General features: G+C 40.8%; 1 protein-coding gene across 2 annotated transcripts in view; it reads right to left on the bottom strand.

Annotated features, from left to right (window-relative positions):
* Positions 1-1291: 1291 nt before the first annotated feature.
* PTPRN2 (protein tyrosine phosphatase receptor type N2) overlaps positions 1292-18802 on the bottom strand; it is a 672845-nt gene continuing 655334 nt past the window's right edge. For both annotated transcript variants that reach the window (XM_052806687.1, XM_052806693.1), the window contains 2 exons: positions 11488-11561; positions 1292-6029 (listed from right to left, as the gene is read on the bottom strand). In XM_052806687.1, coding sequence (XP_052662647.1) covers positions 5958-6029; positions 11488-11561 — 146 coding nt within the window. In that variant the 3' untranslated portion in view covers positions 1292-5957. The remainder of the gene's footprint in view (positions 6030-11487; positions 11562-18802) is intronic.

Genomic DNA, 18802 nt, shown 5'->3' with positions numbered 1-18802 from the left:
GCCCCTTGGCAGCAGCCGAGACACTATCCTATAGTCAGAGCACCAGAGAGGGAGAGGCTGCGTGTATCTGGGTAGCATGAAGCAAAAGCAAGTGCTGGCTGCACGAATCAATGTATGTGCAACTGATAGCTTTTTGTTTGCCTAGAAGATACATAATGCTCCAGTAGTTATACAGTTAAATGTATTTCTCTTTTTGTCCTCCATCTGATGTTACCAGAGGCTTCAGAAAGCTATCTTGGAGATGAAAGACCTCCTAAATTACACCACCAGGAAAATAGCTATAATGGTGCATGTATTTTGCTTCCAAGATGAAAGTCACCTTCTTACACTGAGAAAGGCATAGATATTAAAACACGCAACTACATAAACAAGGTTAAAGAATGTAAAATGTGATCCTTCTGATGGGAAGGGAGTGAGCTGGACCAGGACAGTTTCTACCTTTGTATTTACATTTTTCTAGTTATTTCCAGGTAAGTGGCAAACTATTTTAAGTCTTCTTCAAAACACAAGTGAAATTTTAACACACAATATAGGACCATGAAAATTGCCATACCAGGGCTGTCTAATCCTAAAGACTGCCAACAATAGATATCTCATGGGAAGATACAAACCTTCATATAATGGACAGTGCTTATGGGAAAATTACTTCCTATCCCCTGAGGAGAAGACTGGTTATTTTATGCTGTGCTCATGTGGGAACCTTACACTTTATCCCTCTTAACCTTGTTTAATTTAACAGTGAGTATTTTCCATTACCCTTTCAAATCCTTCTGTGAATCCTGCTACTATTTTAAAACTATAAATCTTTGGGCAGCCTGTACCACCCATTATGTGATGCTCTGATCCACCAGCCTTCCCTCCCCCAAAACATTTTCCTGCCTTTAATTCTCCTGAAAGAAGGTATCATTTATTCCATTTGTTAACTTGTACACTCTGTGACACACACTATGGGCCAAATATTTTCACTTCCCGGTTGTACAAGGAGGGTCGCTGTAATTTGGTCATTTTTTTTCCTGCTTTACTTTCTGGTCTGAACACAGGCATCTGCCTTGATCAAAAGGTTGGAAGCTCCAATATCACAGGCCACACTCCCAAGCCAGAGGTGGCTGCAATCTCTTCTGCTCAGAGCAGCTTAAACATGCACCTCCAAGCCATCAGCAGGACGTTTGTGCCACTCTCTTTCAGCCCCGCGTGCCCACCTTGGATATTCAGAATCCAGCTCTCCAGCAATGCATGGAGGTACCGCTCCCACCCCTCAAATAAAAGCAAAGCACGAGCTGTGAATGCTGTATTCACAATACCATACTCCACAGACAATGTGACTTTATTCACAAATATGATTTTTACAGAGGTAGAACAAAATACTTTGTATAATTTTTTTTAAACTATATACATATAAAGAATATAATAGAATGACAAGAAAGAAAAGGTGTAAACAAAACAATATTATGCCATCAAATACAGTACAAACAGCATGCAAGAACAGCTTCAAATGAAACCTTGCTGGTGTAACTTTATTTCTAATGTGGTAAACGAAGAGTAGTAAAGAGTCATGCTCTAATTGGATTGAGTATGCCACAGCTCTGCAATTTTAATTATTTTTTTTTTCTTTTACAATAAACCAACAGGATAGCTTTCTTTTCACTGTGGTGGGGAATGCTTTTGTAATGCCCAATGTAATCTTAACAGAAAAATATAATAATCAAATCTACAAAGTGTACTCTCATTTAAAAAGCAAAACCATAGAAACTGTACAGTTTTAAAAAGCGAATTATCTCAACTGCTTCTTAAGAGAATTTTCTAAACAAAGAATAAAATATGCAGAATAAAAATTAGGAGAGCTATTGTTCTGTAACAAACCTAATCAAATACTTGTTTTCTATTCCAATAAACAGTTTTAATTAATGACTATTCTGGAAATTATGAGGTGGGCTGGGTTTTATTAATGTTCCACTTGACTAATAAAGCATGAACTCCTTACAGGTACTATAGCTGTCATTCCCCTGGGGATAGATGGAGATTGGTTCTGCATGCATGCTAGAGACAGGAACAAGGTTTAGTCATTGGTGTAGATTTAAAAAATATTTTAAAATGTTTTAAACGTTTAGTAGCATCTATAAAAATAATCTTGCTTGTTTTACTACTGGATTGAGATTTGGATATGGGATTTTCTGCTGAAATTCATTCTTGGCCCTCTCAATTGCCAAGGACTTCCACTGGATGTTACCTGGGCTGCACCAGGTCCCACAGACAATGGTCAGGAGCACTGGGTAGAGCTCACACCTGAAACACGTGAAGCCAAAAGCAAACCCCACACCGTTTTCCCTGTGGCTAGGGCTGAACCTCAAGGATCTGGTCTTTGGGGAATGGTGCTGTCCTGCCCCTCCATCCCTCTAAATCTCAGCCCTTGTCATGGGAAGGGCGAAGGCTGGAGAAAGCACCTGTGCTGTTACTCCTACAAACTATCAACGCTGGTGACAACCACCTCTCCATCCCTCATATCTGCACACACTGTGACTACATGAGCATGGGGTCTGGTCAGGTCACTGCCCTGCTCAGTGCCAGCAGCTGTGCTCGCTGCTGTGCCTCTGGGAAAACAGGGTTTTCTCCCTCTGCCACAGGCTTTGACCAGCAAGGAAGGAAACTGTGAGGACTGGGGTTGAATTGCCCTCCTGCAGCTCTCCCACTTAAATGTCATTTAAAGATTCATCCACAGACACAGCACCTGTAGATTCAATTTGTCTTTATCAAGAACACGAGGATGGTCAATATTAAACACATGCTGTTTATGGCTACGTGTCAGGCACCAGCCCAAGTTTCAATCACAATAAGTTTACTCAAGATAAAGCAGAATATTGAACGGGGAAGGACGGTGGCTCTCATTTGACTCTGAGCTCTCAGGTGATGCTGGCTTCCAGGAAGAAGCTCAACTCAAGCTGCCAGTGAACATGGGGCAGCACTCACGTCCAGTGCAAGTGGCCAGCGGTGGCCTGAACAACATCCTTTGCCAAATCACAAGGACTAAGTTAACTGCAGTGAAAAGGGTAAAGAAATACCTGCCCTGCATGAGAAACCCATCTCTGTGGCTTCATCCATGGCTTTGGCATCTTCCCGGGAAATGGATTGTCAAACCCCTCCGGACTGCCCTGGTGCAACTGAAACCTGCATTTCACTAATAGACCCCACGGCAGGTTATCACCCCCAGAAGCAGGGCGTTTATCGAGAGGTGTGAACAGTATGCTACCTGCAGACAAAATACTCTGTGTGATAGTTTACAGTCAACAGAATAAGCCTGACACCTCTTTGTGGAAGAACTGTACAAAACATGGCTGAAATAACAGGATTGTCAATGACATTCAGTGGGACAGACTCTAACCCTCTGAGTAAGACTGCATCTTTCTGTTGTGTAAACTGGTCTACAAGTATGAATAAAACAATAGACCCCTGCCCCATTAGCCTTGGGGAAGATTAATGCCCTCTAATCTATGCTAAATAAACTCCAAAGCATGAAGAGCAATATTTAAGTCCTATACTCAGCTGCTTGTGAATTAATAGGGATCACCCTGAAATTGCTATTATGAAATGCAAATATTTGCAAAAGAACAATTAAAAAATATTCCTGAAGTGCAAACGAAAAGCTTGTCAGCCATGTTTGCGGTATGCACAGGGACAGTCAGAAGGCGAACGCTAATGAATCCCATGGCAGAAATCTGTGCTAAAAACACATTAGCCCATTGGCAGTAGGTAATGGCACAGCATCTTGCTCTGGGAAATAATTCTACCCAATAATCGGAGGGCTTGGCTTAGGATGCCCTGATTTTGATTCTTTGGACAGTTTGTTTGGATATAACTACCTGTATTTTCAGAAAGCTGCAGTACATGGCTCACAGTAAATCTACTTCAAACACTTGCTGATACTGCTTAAACTGATCTCATCTGCCCTGATCTGCAATTTTGTGTTAGCTAAAGTAATAAAAGAATCCTGTTAAACCTAAATTATCAAATGAAAAAGGCAATTTTCTCATTCATACTCCATTAGTTTTTTTAGTTATTGCTAGGAAAGCTCTAAAATGCCTAGGCCATAAAATAAACATGTGGCTTAATGTACAGTATGTGTACTTAAGAGGATGATGGCATCTGCAGTAACTGCTCTGTACTGCTATAGTAATGGAACGCACAAATTAAGCAACAGCACATACCAAGCAAAGCATACAAAAATGTATGGCAAAAAGTAACAAGCCTTCTGCTTTTTTTTTTTTTTTTAAATAACTCTTTAATTGCTAAAAAGAAGAAATCACCAATATCCACACCCACAACACAAAATTGCAACATAGTTGATTTCAACAGATGCCTGTTACCTCTGTGCCAGCAAAACTCTCTGATATTGTCATCTTTAACATTTCACTGATTAGAAGTTTATAAAAGCTTCCCCTTCCCAAATTAAATTCAGTGATATATTTTCCAGTGCTGAAGTTAAACGATTAGCTTAATATGGTTTCAAGCACACAACACTGTTAAGATTTTGGAAAAAAAAGCACCCCAGATTCTTAAACCATGGAGATGTAGGATAACATATGAAAAAGCATCGAAGTATTCACTTTTGAAAATGAAATTAAGAGCCTAGATCACATAGGTACCTTTGATGATTTTACTCAGGCCCTTCATTCAAACATATCAGAGTACTTTCTATCAATAATTTAAATTCCTTCAGAAGAGTACCACAACTAAAGCTATGAATTCACATAAGCAAGATTGCATAACCAAACCATTCACAGACACATTTTAGCATTACTTTGCAACAGTAGGCATTAGGATTTTGAGAACATAAGAATCTCTGAAATTCAACCTGTGTGCTTCTTTATCCCTTAATGGTTAGTTAAAATAGGTATCATTCAGAACAAGGAGCAAGCAGAGCCTCTGCAGAAAGGTGCAACAAATGTCTGGATCAGACAGACTCGATGAGAATCATAAAATGCAGATTGGAGATTTCTCCCTCAGCCAGGCTTTTACAGAAATATATTTTTCCTGGCTAAAAAGGATGGCACAGCACAGTTTTACAGAGGGAAATGCAAAAATATAAAGAGGAGAGTCCCGTTTTCTTCCTCAGTAATCCCATAAAATCAACAATCTGTTTCCACAACAGCTCCGGACATTTACCTGACTGCTGACAGGGCCTTTCCCCATCACCTGAGGTGAGTCTACACTCTCCTTTTCTGCGCTGTCAGTGGTAGGTACATGGTCAGAGTTGCTGTGCTCGTTATCTCCCGGCTTCCCATTAATGTGACCAACTCGTTCTCCCCAGTTGCAACAACTGTGCAGGCCTACTTACTTATAGTTCAGATTTTCTTCCATTCATGGCACAAAGCTGAAAAGTAAACAACAGTTAAGAAAACATTTGCTTGCCAAAGCCCAGCATGAGAAGGTGCAAGCTCTCTTTGCCAGAGCCTGGACCTGTGTTTACTCACACCCTCAGCACTGTTTCATGCTCTAGCTCGGCATTGTATAGGAACAATCACCATCCTCTTCAGGCCCCCCCCTCTTATTCAGCCTTTGAGAAGTTACAGAATATAACAGAACACTGTTTTCTGAGACTATATTGACTGCACTAATTACCCACAATACTGTATATTTGCTATTAAGAACATAAATGTGTGCTTTCAAAGTGTGACATTCAGGGCTTCGAGGATGTGAAAGAAATTAGATGGATTGTTCTGTCACTTAATCCGAGGCTTCAATGTACTTTTAAAAACTTGTTTAAAACCCCAAAAAACAGAATACACATTTTAACTGTTGAACTTTTACCAGCTAAAGGAGTTTGTAAGGACCCTATCACTATGTGGTTACAACAGAAGATACACAGTTAAGGTCAGGTCACGGTTTCCAAGAACATTCACAGGGACTGAGGATGAGGAAAACGAGGGACGGATCCTGCAGGAAGCTTTGGGAGGCCGAGCCGCTCACTGGGGAAGTGCCTTGAGTATTGCATTCACTTCCTCTGCAACCGCTGTCAAAGCAAACTCAAACTGCTCCTGTGGAGAGAACAAACGCATACTCTGAATAATAAAACACTTTCCAAAAGCCTGGTGCACTATTCTGCAGCGGAGCATCCTCAAGACATTGTTAAAAATATGAATATGCAGGATGAACTGTACACTGCAACGGAAAGGAACAAAATGTTCTGGGATTATTGATGCCATATAACATGTTTGACAGCATCTTGAAGTTGGAGTCATTTTAATGGAGAAAAATGTTGGTAGCAGAAACTAAGCTATTGGGACACAATGATGTATTGCAATTGCATGGTCAGAAGGGTTTGGGAGTAGTTGATCACCAGCCATTTCCTTCTGACACAGAGATGGAAACTCGTTAACATAATTGAGATATGAAATAGGTGAGATGCTGCAAAGGAGAGCCTTTGGCTTTTCTCAAGACTGTTTCTAGGTGAAATCAGCTGGAATAAATACCTCCTCACTGTATATCTATTACACAGAACAGTATCTGCTTTTTGGTTTACTTGTTATTCTTCTTTTTCAGCCTCCCTTTTTAATGGCATTTCTGCACCCACAAATTACCTAATGAGGTTTATACCACTCCTATTTAAGAAATACTTGGGAAGGCTTTTCTCTGCTATTAATTTACTGTAAGCATAAACCCAAAATTACTAACGGGCTTCTGGGCTGGGTTGGCAGAGGTGTGAAGGACACAGCCATGAATGGCCACCTCCTCTAAGTGCAACCCTAACACACTCCTGAACTGTGTAGTTCTACAGAAGGACAAAGGAGTTTTACTTCCTCAATGTTAAGAGGTGTTATATTTTCTAAGCAAGTAATTTTTCTCAGAAATTTACCTTACTGAAGTGTCTGACAGGATGATTTGGCATTTGCAGCTTTTCAGATGAAAAAAGAAAAGGGGGCAGTTTACTCAGAATATAGGCAAATCAAGGACACCAGACAAGGACTGTGGAGAAGTTTCTGGATTTTCTAGAAGTACTCCAGTGGTTTAAGCCAGCCGGGGTCAAGAGCTGCTGAAGAACCGACTTTAAGAATGGAGGTCTGAGATGCAGCCCGCAACGCATCCTGACATCACTGCTGGGATACTATCTGTGTCTCCAATTAGAAAACTGGTGGTCTGGCAGGTACCTCCAGCCCCTCAGTTTGCCCTGCTAGGGGCTGTGCGGGATGGCTGCAGGTATGTACGCAGCAGTGGTGGATGGCTACAGAACACAGCCAGCCCCCAGAGCTGGCTAACAGCTAACAGCTAACAGCTAACAGATTACTGGGCTAACAGCATTCATTTTCCACAGTGTTTCACTTTACTGGGGAAATCTGCTGGAAGGATGAAAGAACAAACTACAGATATGCAACTCGTAGTTCAGAAAGGCAGCTGACTTCTAATTCCTGCAATTCAGTGCCAATCTTCTCTGCCTTGTCTTACCCCACTGCAGAGTCATCTCCCATGTGGAGATGCCTCCGAGAGAAGCAATGATGGGCACAGTTCCTGAGCAGGAAAAGAAGAACAAAACTCAGAATAATTTCTCAGAGACACTGACATTCAAGAATTTTGCTGTCTGCTTGGTGCTGTCAAAGTGGCATCCTTGTACATTTGCTGGACTGCAGCCAATAGTTTTTAATCAGATATCAGTTCAACCTAAAGGGTAGGACTCACCCTCATTAGGCATAGAAAATGGTGTATATGCCTGCCTAGCCCTCCCCGCACTCCCCAAGGTCTCTGCAATTAAAGAAAAGACTGGAAGTGCTGGTGGCCACCCAGGAGCATCAGTTGTATTTTAACCGGAGTACACTGAATGTGTGAGAGGAGCTGGAGGGCAGCGGAGGCAGAGAGGGCATTCATCTGGACATGCCGTGCCAGAACCAAACCGGGCGCTTGTACCAGCTCAAAAAGCTTCGGGAAATTTGGGCTGATGCATGAGAAGTGCTCGCCTCTGGGAAAAAGAGCCTTGGCAGGAGCAGCCGGCAGCCGCTGGACCCCATCGGTGCAGACCTGCGAGGCGAGAGACCGGTGGAGCAGCCTGGGCAGGGTGGGAGACCTTTGTGCTGGGGCTGGCAGGAGAGGGGCAAAGCAGGTGCTCCCGGGATGCCGGCACTCAGATGTGAGCGGGACAGCTGGTCCCCGTCGCTGCCAGTCCTTCGGGGAGCACAACAACAGAAGAGGCTGATCTGAGCACGATGGGGTTGACGTGGTGATGCAGCCAAGTTTCAGAGATGTGCAGATGCCTCTTCCAAGATGTGGGCGTCAGTTCGGAAGAAGGGAAGCTGCCCGTGGCAATGAGGCTACCTAATGTGCTCTTCATCTGAGTATTTTACAGTCAGGAAAAGCTTGTAAGATCAGGGGCTACGATACTTTAAAATTAGTCCTATTCCTGAAAATAACTTGTATTACTCTAAAGTTATTCACTGAGCAAATCTGCCCTTTAACCTTGTTGGTCCAAGACGTGTTCACCTTACTGTAAAGATCTGTCAGGCTGGAGATCATCTGATCTGCGAGTGCCTTTACCCCTCACAGAGGCGTACCCCTCATGGGAGCACAGGGCATCATTGCACCACCTGAGGAAAACTGTCTGTCTCGCCCGAGGACCGTGGATTGATCAACATGAACTCCCAAGTTCAGTATGGATTTTGCAGACAAGTTCAGTGGAGACCACCAGCTAACATTAGGTGGGACCTTAAATTACTGAGGCAAAACAACTTACAAAGCATCATCTTTACAGCCAGAGGTCAAAACTGACTGTGAAACACTGCAGTAAAAGGGACAGTAGAGCAGACACGAGATGTGTGAGGATGTGGTCTCTCTAGGATGGCACAGCTGAGGTCTTCCCCCTCCTTCCTTTTGTGTAATATGCACAGGTGAAATGCAGATACTGCAGATTCCATTGATGTGTATCACACCCTCCAAAGAAAAGCCTTTACACACCTTCTGCGCCTTTCCACGAGAACAACCACAGTTAGAGCAAATTAATTTCAGTAATTTTTAAAGGAGCTCAGTTTGTTGTTTTGTACAGCTACACTATCATTCACATATGCTATTCGCATGTAGAAGATTGACTGGAGATGAATTTTAACATCTAGCTTTGCCTAGAAAACAGAGCTGGACAGGCATTTTGTGGCGTCAGTCCACCTATAATGCAGAGGTGACAAGAATATATTTAGTAAAAAATAATAAGCTATGTTTCATTAAGTCTACAAATAAAAATTCCCAGGAAAACAAACTGAGTACATGTAGCATATATGACACAATAAAGAACCTTAGCTAAATATTACAGATTGCAAGAGGAAAGATACAGGAGAGAGAAAAAAAGGAAATATATATTTTTCCCATCACAGAGAATACAATTCCTCCTTCATTACTTTTTCCTCTCACATGTGGCATATCAATTCTATTTTATGATTCCCCTGCAAAAAAAATAACAAACCCACAAACCCTCTATTATGCTTCTCAGAAATGCAGAATGTCGTTATGATAATTTCATTACCATTTATTATATACAGTGCTTTTGAATTAAAGATCCCTTCCAGAAGACAAAATGTTGCAAACAAATCTTTCACATGCTTATTGAAAATGTGGAGCGCTGCCTGCTGGAAACACAATAACATTGCTGAAGTAAGTTGGTGTTTATTTTGCCTAGGGATATTCTGTAATTGGCATTTCTAACCTGACTTTTAATCCATCGTTTTAAATTACTCCAAGAGTCTAATATTCCTCATTTGTATTCAGTTGGGAAAGCACAGGGGTTTGTTTAAATCCATCAGAAAAATTCTCTGGGGATCGTGCATTGCTAGCATGTAACCAGACATTTATAATTTGCAAGACATTAGCTTGAATAAGTGATTTGGGTGGTTTTGAGAAAATGACAATGATGGAAGAAGGAGCAAGAGGAGAGATAAGCAATATCCTGAGAAAATTTTTCATCCTGGATGAAAACACAGGATACGTTTCTTTTCTGGAGCTTTTCCAGATAAACGTTTGGAGAGGAAAAACACGTCTCGAGTGAGATTTTCATGGGACTCAGGTAACTACTTCTGAGCTAAGTAAGAGAAGTTGTTCACATAACCTCATTCTTTGGTTCTGGAGCTATGCTTTTTCTTTTGTTGAAGGCAACAAGCTGTAATTTCTCTGCTCTGAGAGGGAAACTGGAATCTGAGCTCTATATTTCTACAGAGCTGCCATATATTTTGGATGCATTTACAGAGTAGTTCAAAACTTGCATCTTCCCTCAGAGTAAATATATGTGATGTTGGATACGGTGTGCTATATGCATTTTTCTTCCAGTCTGAATAATCAGAGAAGAAGAAAGATTTGTGCAATTTTATGTCTTACTTGCAGATAAAGATTAGTCAGCTTTGACTGGCTCATCTTTATTTTTCATGCATTTACTTAATTGGTAAATAATAACTAATGTCCCCCCAACTGTTCTCCAGCAGCACTTCTCCTAGTATTAGTGGGAAGATAAAATGATTAGGAAGAGATTCAAGAAAAGTTATGAACCAATGATTCCTGCAACACACATTTATTTCACCTTTGTCCCTCCGCAATTTCAACTCCCTAAATGCTGCAGACTTTCCTATCAGTTCCAGCCTGGCCAAGACGGAGTGCTGTCACATTGCTCTTGTTACTCAGTTTGGAGCTATAACTCTCATTCGATATTTTACAATGATGTCATACACTGATTTATTTGGTCTCCATGCCATGAACGAGTTTTTTTACTGTCATATTTGTAGCTCTTAACTTGCAGCAAATACCACAAACTATCATTCCATACATGACTGAAATTGTTAATAATAGAAAGTTTCATTTCTAATTTAAGGGACTATAATCACACCATCAGCTATCTTTAAAAGTTTTACATTGTGGAAAAATGTCAAAACTATTACAACTGACAGGAATTATAGAGCAAAATGTTCACCTCACCAAAGGGTACAAATATAGTTACCATGCTACATCCATAAAGGACACAGCTTTAGGCACAATGTAAGCTCTTCCATTCAAAAATACTAAAAATGACTTGATTTCCTACAAAACTATATTTCCTTTAATTCAAAACTTTTTTTTTTTTCCAGGAAAAAAATGAAATGCAGCAGTTACATTCTCTTTAATGAGTTGAAGCTTTTGAAAAAATATTACACGCACAGATACTCTAAGAAAATAATCCATATTTCAGTATGAAAGCAAGAACATTCTTTCAAATGCACATTTTCTTTAGTAGGCTATAGTTTGTTGTCTTGACTGCCCTTCATATATGGTAATCAAGATAGATGTTGGAGATGTTACAAGAAAGAGCAGTAAACACCAAAGAAAGTAGCCTAGATAAATCTTCAGCATAAATAAACCTCAGTTGGTAGGGAGCCAAACAGAGTAATCAGCAAGCGACCTGCGTTAAATTAGGTCATACTCTCTCTCTTCTGTCATGAAAACAACTACTGTGAAAGACCTTTAATGTATTTAAAATCCCAGTGGATTTATTGACAGTACCTTTGTCTGGACCATGCCTGGTCTCTGGTCCCTCAAGTGCTCCAGGGTAGCAGCAATATCAATCTCTTTAGCACCTGCAACAAACCACAAATTGGGCTGAGTTCAGAGCACAAGATAATCCATGCTGCATCTGTCAATCTCTTGCTATCGGGTTCCCTTTGGGCTAACAGTCCAATTGAAAATTATTACATCCATCTCTCAGCAGACTTGGCAGGCAGCTGCAATTTTTGTGTTCATATAGAAAAATAAGAGGTTGGGGCAGCTTTTATTAACATTAATTCAAGAAAAGCCAGAGAAAAACAAATTCTTAAAAATGCATCTGCACCTAGAGCAGAATATATTTTGCAGAACTTAAGGGTCTGTTGTGGCAATGCCACCGAGTGCCCCTTTGTCACTTCTAAGAGTATGCACTGAATTAGGGCCCAAACCACACAAAGATTTATGCTGTTGAAACAAGATTTAGGTAAACTTTTGTCACCTGCAGCTGAGATCCAGAAAACCTGTCTGTGGCTTCTTAGTTCAAGACCTGCCAGACCATCTTGCCGAGTGATCACTCTTTCAGCTGGCAAACCTACAGCATTTTCTTTAGGTTATACTTTGGATGTCGGGATACCGCTGCTGTGTAGTGATCAGCAGCACTAAGATGCATAAAACAGGCACATGCAGCCTAACTGCTGCGGGGACTGGTTCCCTTCCTCGGTGCAAATGGAGGTGCTTTCTTTTAAGACATGATCTGTGGAGAGCAAAGCAGGTCCTTGTGCTTCTCACCTTTCTTATAATAACCCAGAGCCTGGAGAGCCAAAGGGGACAGGGAGATGCTGATTTCCTCCTCAATTTCCTCCAGTTTAAGGTGTTTTAAGACCACCTTCCTCATTTTCCTTACGTGCCTAAGCTGACATGGTTTTTGAAGGGATTGAGAGGAAATCAGGATTTTGGTCCCTCCTGTATGAACTCCAAGAGCAGAAGCCTGGCTGGAAATCCTTCGAGCTACAGAGTTTGGCTCTTTCGCATCCATCCCCTTCTGCATCTTCACACAGTGCCTGCCAAAGCATCAGGCAGATGGGCAGAGGGTCACCCTAGCCAAAGTGTAACTGCCCCATCTCTGCTCCCCTATCCCCTACTGCCCTGGTTGTCCGTGCATCCTCCTAGGGCACATGTGGGTCCACAGCTTCTGAAGCTTAGAAAGATGCTGACCTCAGGTCTCTCCTCTTTTGTACATACAGTTTTGTCATTAGATGGTTTATCAAGGACAGGGATCAGCTACAATTCTGAAATCTGCTCTATTTTAAAGGATACTCAATGGTGTGCTCTGAAGAAGACCGTGGCCTTTCGCTGTGCAGTTTGACAACCATTTCCTATTGCCTGGCCCTAGGAATCTCCTGGCCCAGCCTGTGCCAGTTTGGGACTTCCTTCTGGAGGCATTTAAATCTGCCCAAATATTCACAGGGGTCTTGGTGCCTAACTTGGGGGCCACGCACCTAAAGCATTGCTGCTGCAATAGCTAACTTGTACACATCTAGAACATATACTTGTTTAGTTCCCAGTACTGGATTTGGAGGATTGGGCCCAATTCTTTACACTCCTCCTACAACTCTTGTAATTTAAGGGCTTAAGTCTAACTGTAATTAGGTTCATGTCAATGTAAACATCATGCATCTCCTCATTTACCCAACTCAACTTTATAACTCAGCACCATCTTTTAAAAAATTCAGAAAAGCAACTAATAGTGAATGATTGCATTTGGTTTCCATTGATAAAAGATAGGAGAAGATATTTAAAAATAACATCAACTCTATAAGAATAATTGATTTGCAATATATTCTTCATATCGTTGAATGTATGTTCTTCAGCTGTATCAGAAATGGAATGAATTCATTCAGTAAATATAACAGTCACAACTTAGAAAAGGTATCTGAAAGATATTTTTGCTAATTACCATGGGTTGTGCATTGTATGGCTTTTGCTTCCTCCACAACCCCCCACACTGTACAGGAATTTACACGGATGAGCTTTGGAAAAAATAAAAAGTTTTATTTTAAAATAAAACCCCCCAAACCTCCTTACAATGGAGCAAAGCAATACATACTCACATACGTTGTAAAGTCTGATAACAGTGACAGTAATTATACCTTAAGTCTGCTGCAGGTTTTGCAGTGGCAGTTCATCTGGAAAGCATCAGTAAAGGTACACTCTTTGTAAACCCTAGCACTGGTGTAACATGGTAGCTCATTTTAGCACTTAGTCTCACACACGCACATGCAGTTAGGAGGGATTTTCCTATTCCACCACAGATGTCCATAGGAGCAGAGTTGTGTGAGTACTGCACATGCTTTACAGCCTTACTTGTGGCCTCATTAGATAACCAGGAATTAATATGTCCCAGTAGCATCTTGGTTCAACATAAGAGGAATTCTCTCTTTCAGAAATTAAGCTATGAGAAAAAATTAAGACACCAACATCCATGGATGAGGTTAACCCCAGTCCTCAGCTGGCCTCCGAGGTGTGCTGCAAGGATGAACCCGGAGATCCTCCCAGTGGAGCTGGCAGGCTCGAGTGCCACGTGGGCTTCCCCATGGCTGCAAACATGTACGTCCCCCCTTCAGTGAGGGATGGTCTTTATTTGAAAATACTCTAGCCTCAGGACAAAATGGGAAAAGGTTCATGACAAGACCTTAATAACAACCTTTAATGGCCAGATGGGCTTCTGAGCTTACCTTTGAAAGAGTTAATTCCTCTATTTCTGTGATGCAGGTTGCAGGCATTCACTAGTGAACTACTGCTTGCTTTTTTATCATCATTAATGGAACGACATGCCTAATAGTATGAACAACGCCTGATTATAAAATCCTGATTTAGCAAAACACCAAAGCATATGCTTGCACTGGAACATAAGAATAGTCCTAGTGGGCCACTGTGCTTAACGGGAAGCTTGTTTTGAAGTGTTTTGTCAGTAGAAGTCCCCGATACATCAGTTTTTACTGATTAGTGTCCCACAGTCCATGGGTTGTGATCAGCATGTCACCCACAAGCACTTCCGATGTCCTCAGCCATAGGTAATTAAAAGGAAAAGGAGAGCAAAGTATGATTTTGCCCAAATCACGTGTCTTGCTGAGAGGCCAGGGGGGTAGAGGCAAGGCGAAGCAGAGGCAGAGATAGATTTGCTATCCCCTTTTTTCCATTTCTGAATGCCTCTGACACTATGGTGATGGGAACTACCTCAGTGCCTAGAGAGGCTGATCAACAAAACTTAGTGCTGTAAAGATGGGCAGCTGTTTTGGAAGAAAAATATCTTGGAACAAGAAAATTCACAGGAAAAAGGATGAAATCAATGGCATAGGATAAAGCCAGCATGACTTGTTTTCTCTCTACATGAGCAAACCTCTCTTCCTCCCCCGCATCCACCACTACATGTTCTGCATCTATTCCCTTATTGTGCCTAAACCAAACGAGTTTAAATATATATTGCTAGTCCACTATTAAATCTCATTTTGTGATGAGGGCTTTTTTTCTATTCAGACTTACGCTAGATTGCTGTTATATTATGTAAATTCAGCTCACTTCCACTGACGTGTGCGATGGTAGTCTGTAGAAAGTTCTCCAGTGACAGAGATTGACAAAGAAGGAGATTTTCAAGGCACAAAGGAAGGTCTGAACCCAACCTGCATTCACAGGTGAGAGGAGCTCAGTGTTTCACTGCAGTGGGAGCTTTCAACTCTCTTTGGAATTATTTTGTTGAAATCTGACACAAATTCAACATCTTCTTTGCCACGCTGAGGCTTTCTCTTTAATCTGAGAGTACAACAGTATGGCATAACATTCTATAGTACCCAGTAACACTTTATTTATGCTTTTGAGCCATTTCAGGTGACAAAAAATACAGCATATGCTACATGACATTGGGAGAGAGGGATATTGCATCTAAGGACATTAGGGTCAAATCATGCTCTTACTGAGATGGCTGCAAAATATCCACACACTGCTAAGGTATTTTAAACATTGCTTATCTGGAAAGCCCACAAACTAAATTTGATGCAGTGGTTTAGAGTAAAAGCTGGAAGAACCTGATCCACTGATTCCAAGGATATCCCATTATGGGAAGTGTTTTGCTCAGGCTACTAAACTATGAAGTGCAGTAATAGATGAAGATGTCAATTTATTGTCATACAACAAATAATCTAGAGGAAGGCTTAAAAATACTAGGCTGGAGAGCACTGACAATTGGAAAAGAGAACACAAAATGTGTCAAAAAGGCAATATTTTCTATCTTTTCTCCCCACCAATACATATCTGTCTGCTTAACAGTGCTACTGGTTTCAGAAAATAAAGAGAGGGATAAAAGAGGAAGCCTTTAAAGAATAAAGAACTGCTTTTTCACCTTTTGACTGTATTTTACTCTGCAGGGAATAAATTTGGTTTGTGTTTGTGACAGGTTCCTTTTTCACAATGGATTTCACTGCTTGTTTTAAATGAACGTACGAAGGGAACTTAGTGTGAGACTGAGCTAATGTTGTACCAGCAGCATTGTGAAAAATGACTGTGCAATGTGGTTTTTTTTTAAACAGAACATGCAGTTGCAGTAATTCACTGTGAGCCAGATACTACTAGCTTTCCCCCTGCCCTTAGCAGCTCAGTGAGCTAGCTGAGTAAATACCTCCAAAAGCACTTCCACACCAGTGCAAGCCAGATTTTAACTTCAGTAATTAACTATCATCTTCCTAAAGGCTTAAAGCATTCACAGTGAGTGCACAACAACCCACATCAGGAACATTAACTGGATAAACTAAAAGAAAACAAGAGAAGAAGCAAGCTGCATGATATTTTGCCCCCAAGGAGAGAAGTGGTTTCTGAAGTTTAGGGTCATATCCTTTGCAACCCTTTCTTTCCCCGCAGGCACCAATGCAGGATGCATGCTGGCACTTAACAGCTGGTGCTCCTGATTAGCAGATCTCAAGGGGTTAAAGTGTTTGCCCTTAGATAGTCACATAAGTGGAGTATCCAGCATGTCATAAAAACATGGGTAAAAGTTGAATTCCGTTTTCCTTCTGCAATAAATAACGAGCTAGCCAAATTCTGCTGCAATAGGCTCCATGAGGTGACCAGCAGCAGCTCACAATATTTAAAAACATCATGAATTACCTAATGTTAGTTTTATGACTATAATAATGAAATCTTCCCCCCTCTTCTCTTCCCCCTAAACATGGCAGGGGACCCATTTTTGATAAGCACAAGAAACATGAGAAACACTCTGTGGAGGATAATCCCTTCCACATTGTAGCAGCGTTGCTGTCACCGTGATGGTACAGGAATATGACAAAGTTTGTCGAGAGGGGTAACATCTTTTAATCTATTAGCTGGGAAGAAAAAATGAAGGCATATCATTAAAAAGTGGTTTTCAGGTTCAGCAAACCACAGAGCTTGTGCACCTGAAAATGTGCTGGGTTTTTTTTTTTCAGTTATAAGAACAATCAGCATTTGTTACATAAATGTATGGAAATTTTGGCTTAATTAAGGTAAGCTTTGAGTATTTTTATGTAATAGGCTTGAACATGCATTGAAAGTGAAGTCAAAAGTCCTATTTTATTCATTACTAATGAAAAGTGCTGCGTAGATTGTGAGACTGATAGAATTTTATATTAAAGCACTATATTAAAAGGAATATTTTAGAGTCTAGATGCTCTGAATTTTCTGTATATTTATAAAAATAAAATAATCCTTAAATACTTCATCAGAGCAGTTATTTGTGGGGACATTTCTTCTTAAATAACCCAAACTGAAGAGTTTTCTTTGTGAATGTTTCACAAATACATATCACTCATAAATATTAAATTAAAAAGGATTTTTCTAGTGGGGAACAACTTTCAGATCTACTGGCATATATCCTCAAAAAGATACGATTATAACTCTGCAGAACGGCTATAAATTTGTTACTGAGTCCTAAAGGATGGCTTGGTCATTAGTTTGCTATGTTTAGATACATTTGAATTTTCTTCCAGACCGTGACTCTGACTTCCTGCACCACTTTGGTTAAATCATTAAATTCACCCTACGTTTCCCACCATCATTTATAAAATGAACCACCTTTTTCCTACTTAATAAGTTGTTATGAAGGCAAATCCATTAATGATTACAAGGTACTTGGACACTAGAGAGGTGAGGACCTAGATAGATACTCTAATTTTTTTTTTCCAACACCCTTTGCATCTTTCTCAGCCCTCTTTCTGTTCCCCTTGATCATAAAGTGATCACAAAGCTGAATATATGATGTAGGAGTCATGCTGAGCAGTTGTAAATGTGGGATTATTAGCATTGTTACCACTTCTCCTTAAGGAGATGATGATGATCTGTATGGGAATAAGCATTTATCCCAACAGAAAAAAAACAGGGTACTAAGGGGACTACAGAAATGACCTGTCAAGTGCCTTTCTTTTTGCAGCAGTAAGTAATCAGTTTCATTCTAGTCAGATATTACCTGCTTAATGCATCTTTTTATATTTATTATATTGTATAGGTTTTGAAATAGGCCTTGAAGGGCAAAGGGATTTGTGAGGTCAGATTAAAAACTGGCTTGTTAAAATCTTGAACGAAGAGTCCCTAATGCAATTCTTTCCACTGTTGTTGCTACAAGCTGAAAAAGATCCAATTAATATTTGCAAGATGCTGCAGATCGGCAGCCTTTTAGCCTCAGAGTCACGCACGATGCAGTATTCGCAGGCAGTTGGGAGTGCCGTGGAAGAACACTTGTAATATTATGAAATAGCAAAAATATATGTGAGAAAGAAAATAAGGGCAAAAATACAGTGTCAGCAAGGACAACGAGCTGTCTCATCACAGCGTGTCTGTGTTTAGGAAGAATACAAGTGTTTTGCATGTTTGGGTGATGACTGCATGACTCATGCCTAGAAGTGATGCTTGATGGTCAAAGTAAACTTGTGCACAGCAGCTTTATGCTGCCTTTCTTCCCTCCCCGTGTGAGGATTCTGACAAATAAGCTTTCTTGGATTTAGTACAACATTTTCTGGCCCTTTTCTGTGTTCAGCTTTGCCTTAGCAAGGAGGTAGAAAGTGAACTGTGGAGACCCAAAGACAGAAACCTCCTAAAGAAGGACAGACGGTAACTAGATCCAGGTCTGCCAGGAGCCTAATACACGAAAAGGGCCCACCTATAGTGCTGGCTGTGATAGCGTATAGGAACAAAAGTGGGGTCTCTGGGGAGTTAGAGGGGTATATCAGTCCCCAGGGACTATTACACTGTCACAGCTATACCATTTCCAATACCCAAGCTAGTTAGATGTAGCACAGATACGCTATAGATTTGC

Source organism: Harpia harpyja, chromosome 1 (assembly GCF_026419915.1).
Source record: "Harpia harpyja isolate bHarHar1 chromosome 1, bHarHar1 primary haplotype, whole genome shotgun sequence".
Taxonomy (NCBI): Eukaryota; Metazoa; Chordata; class Aves; order Accipitriformes; family Accipitridae; genus Harpia; species Harpia harpyja.
Note: the sequence above shows the minus strand (reverse complement) of the source record. Positions and strands in the feature narration are given on the sequence as shown.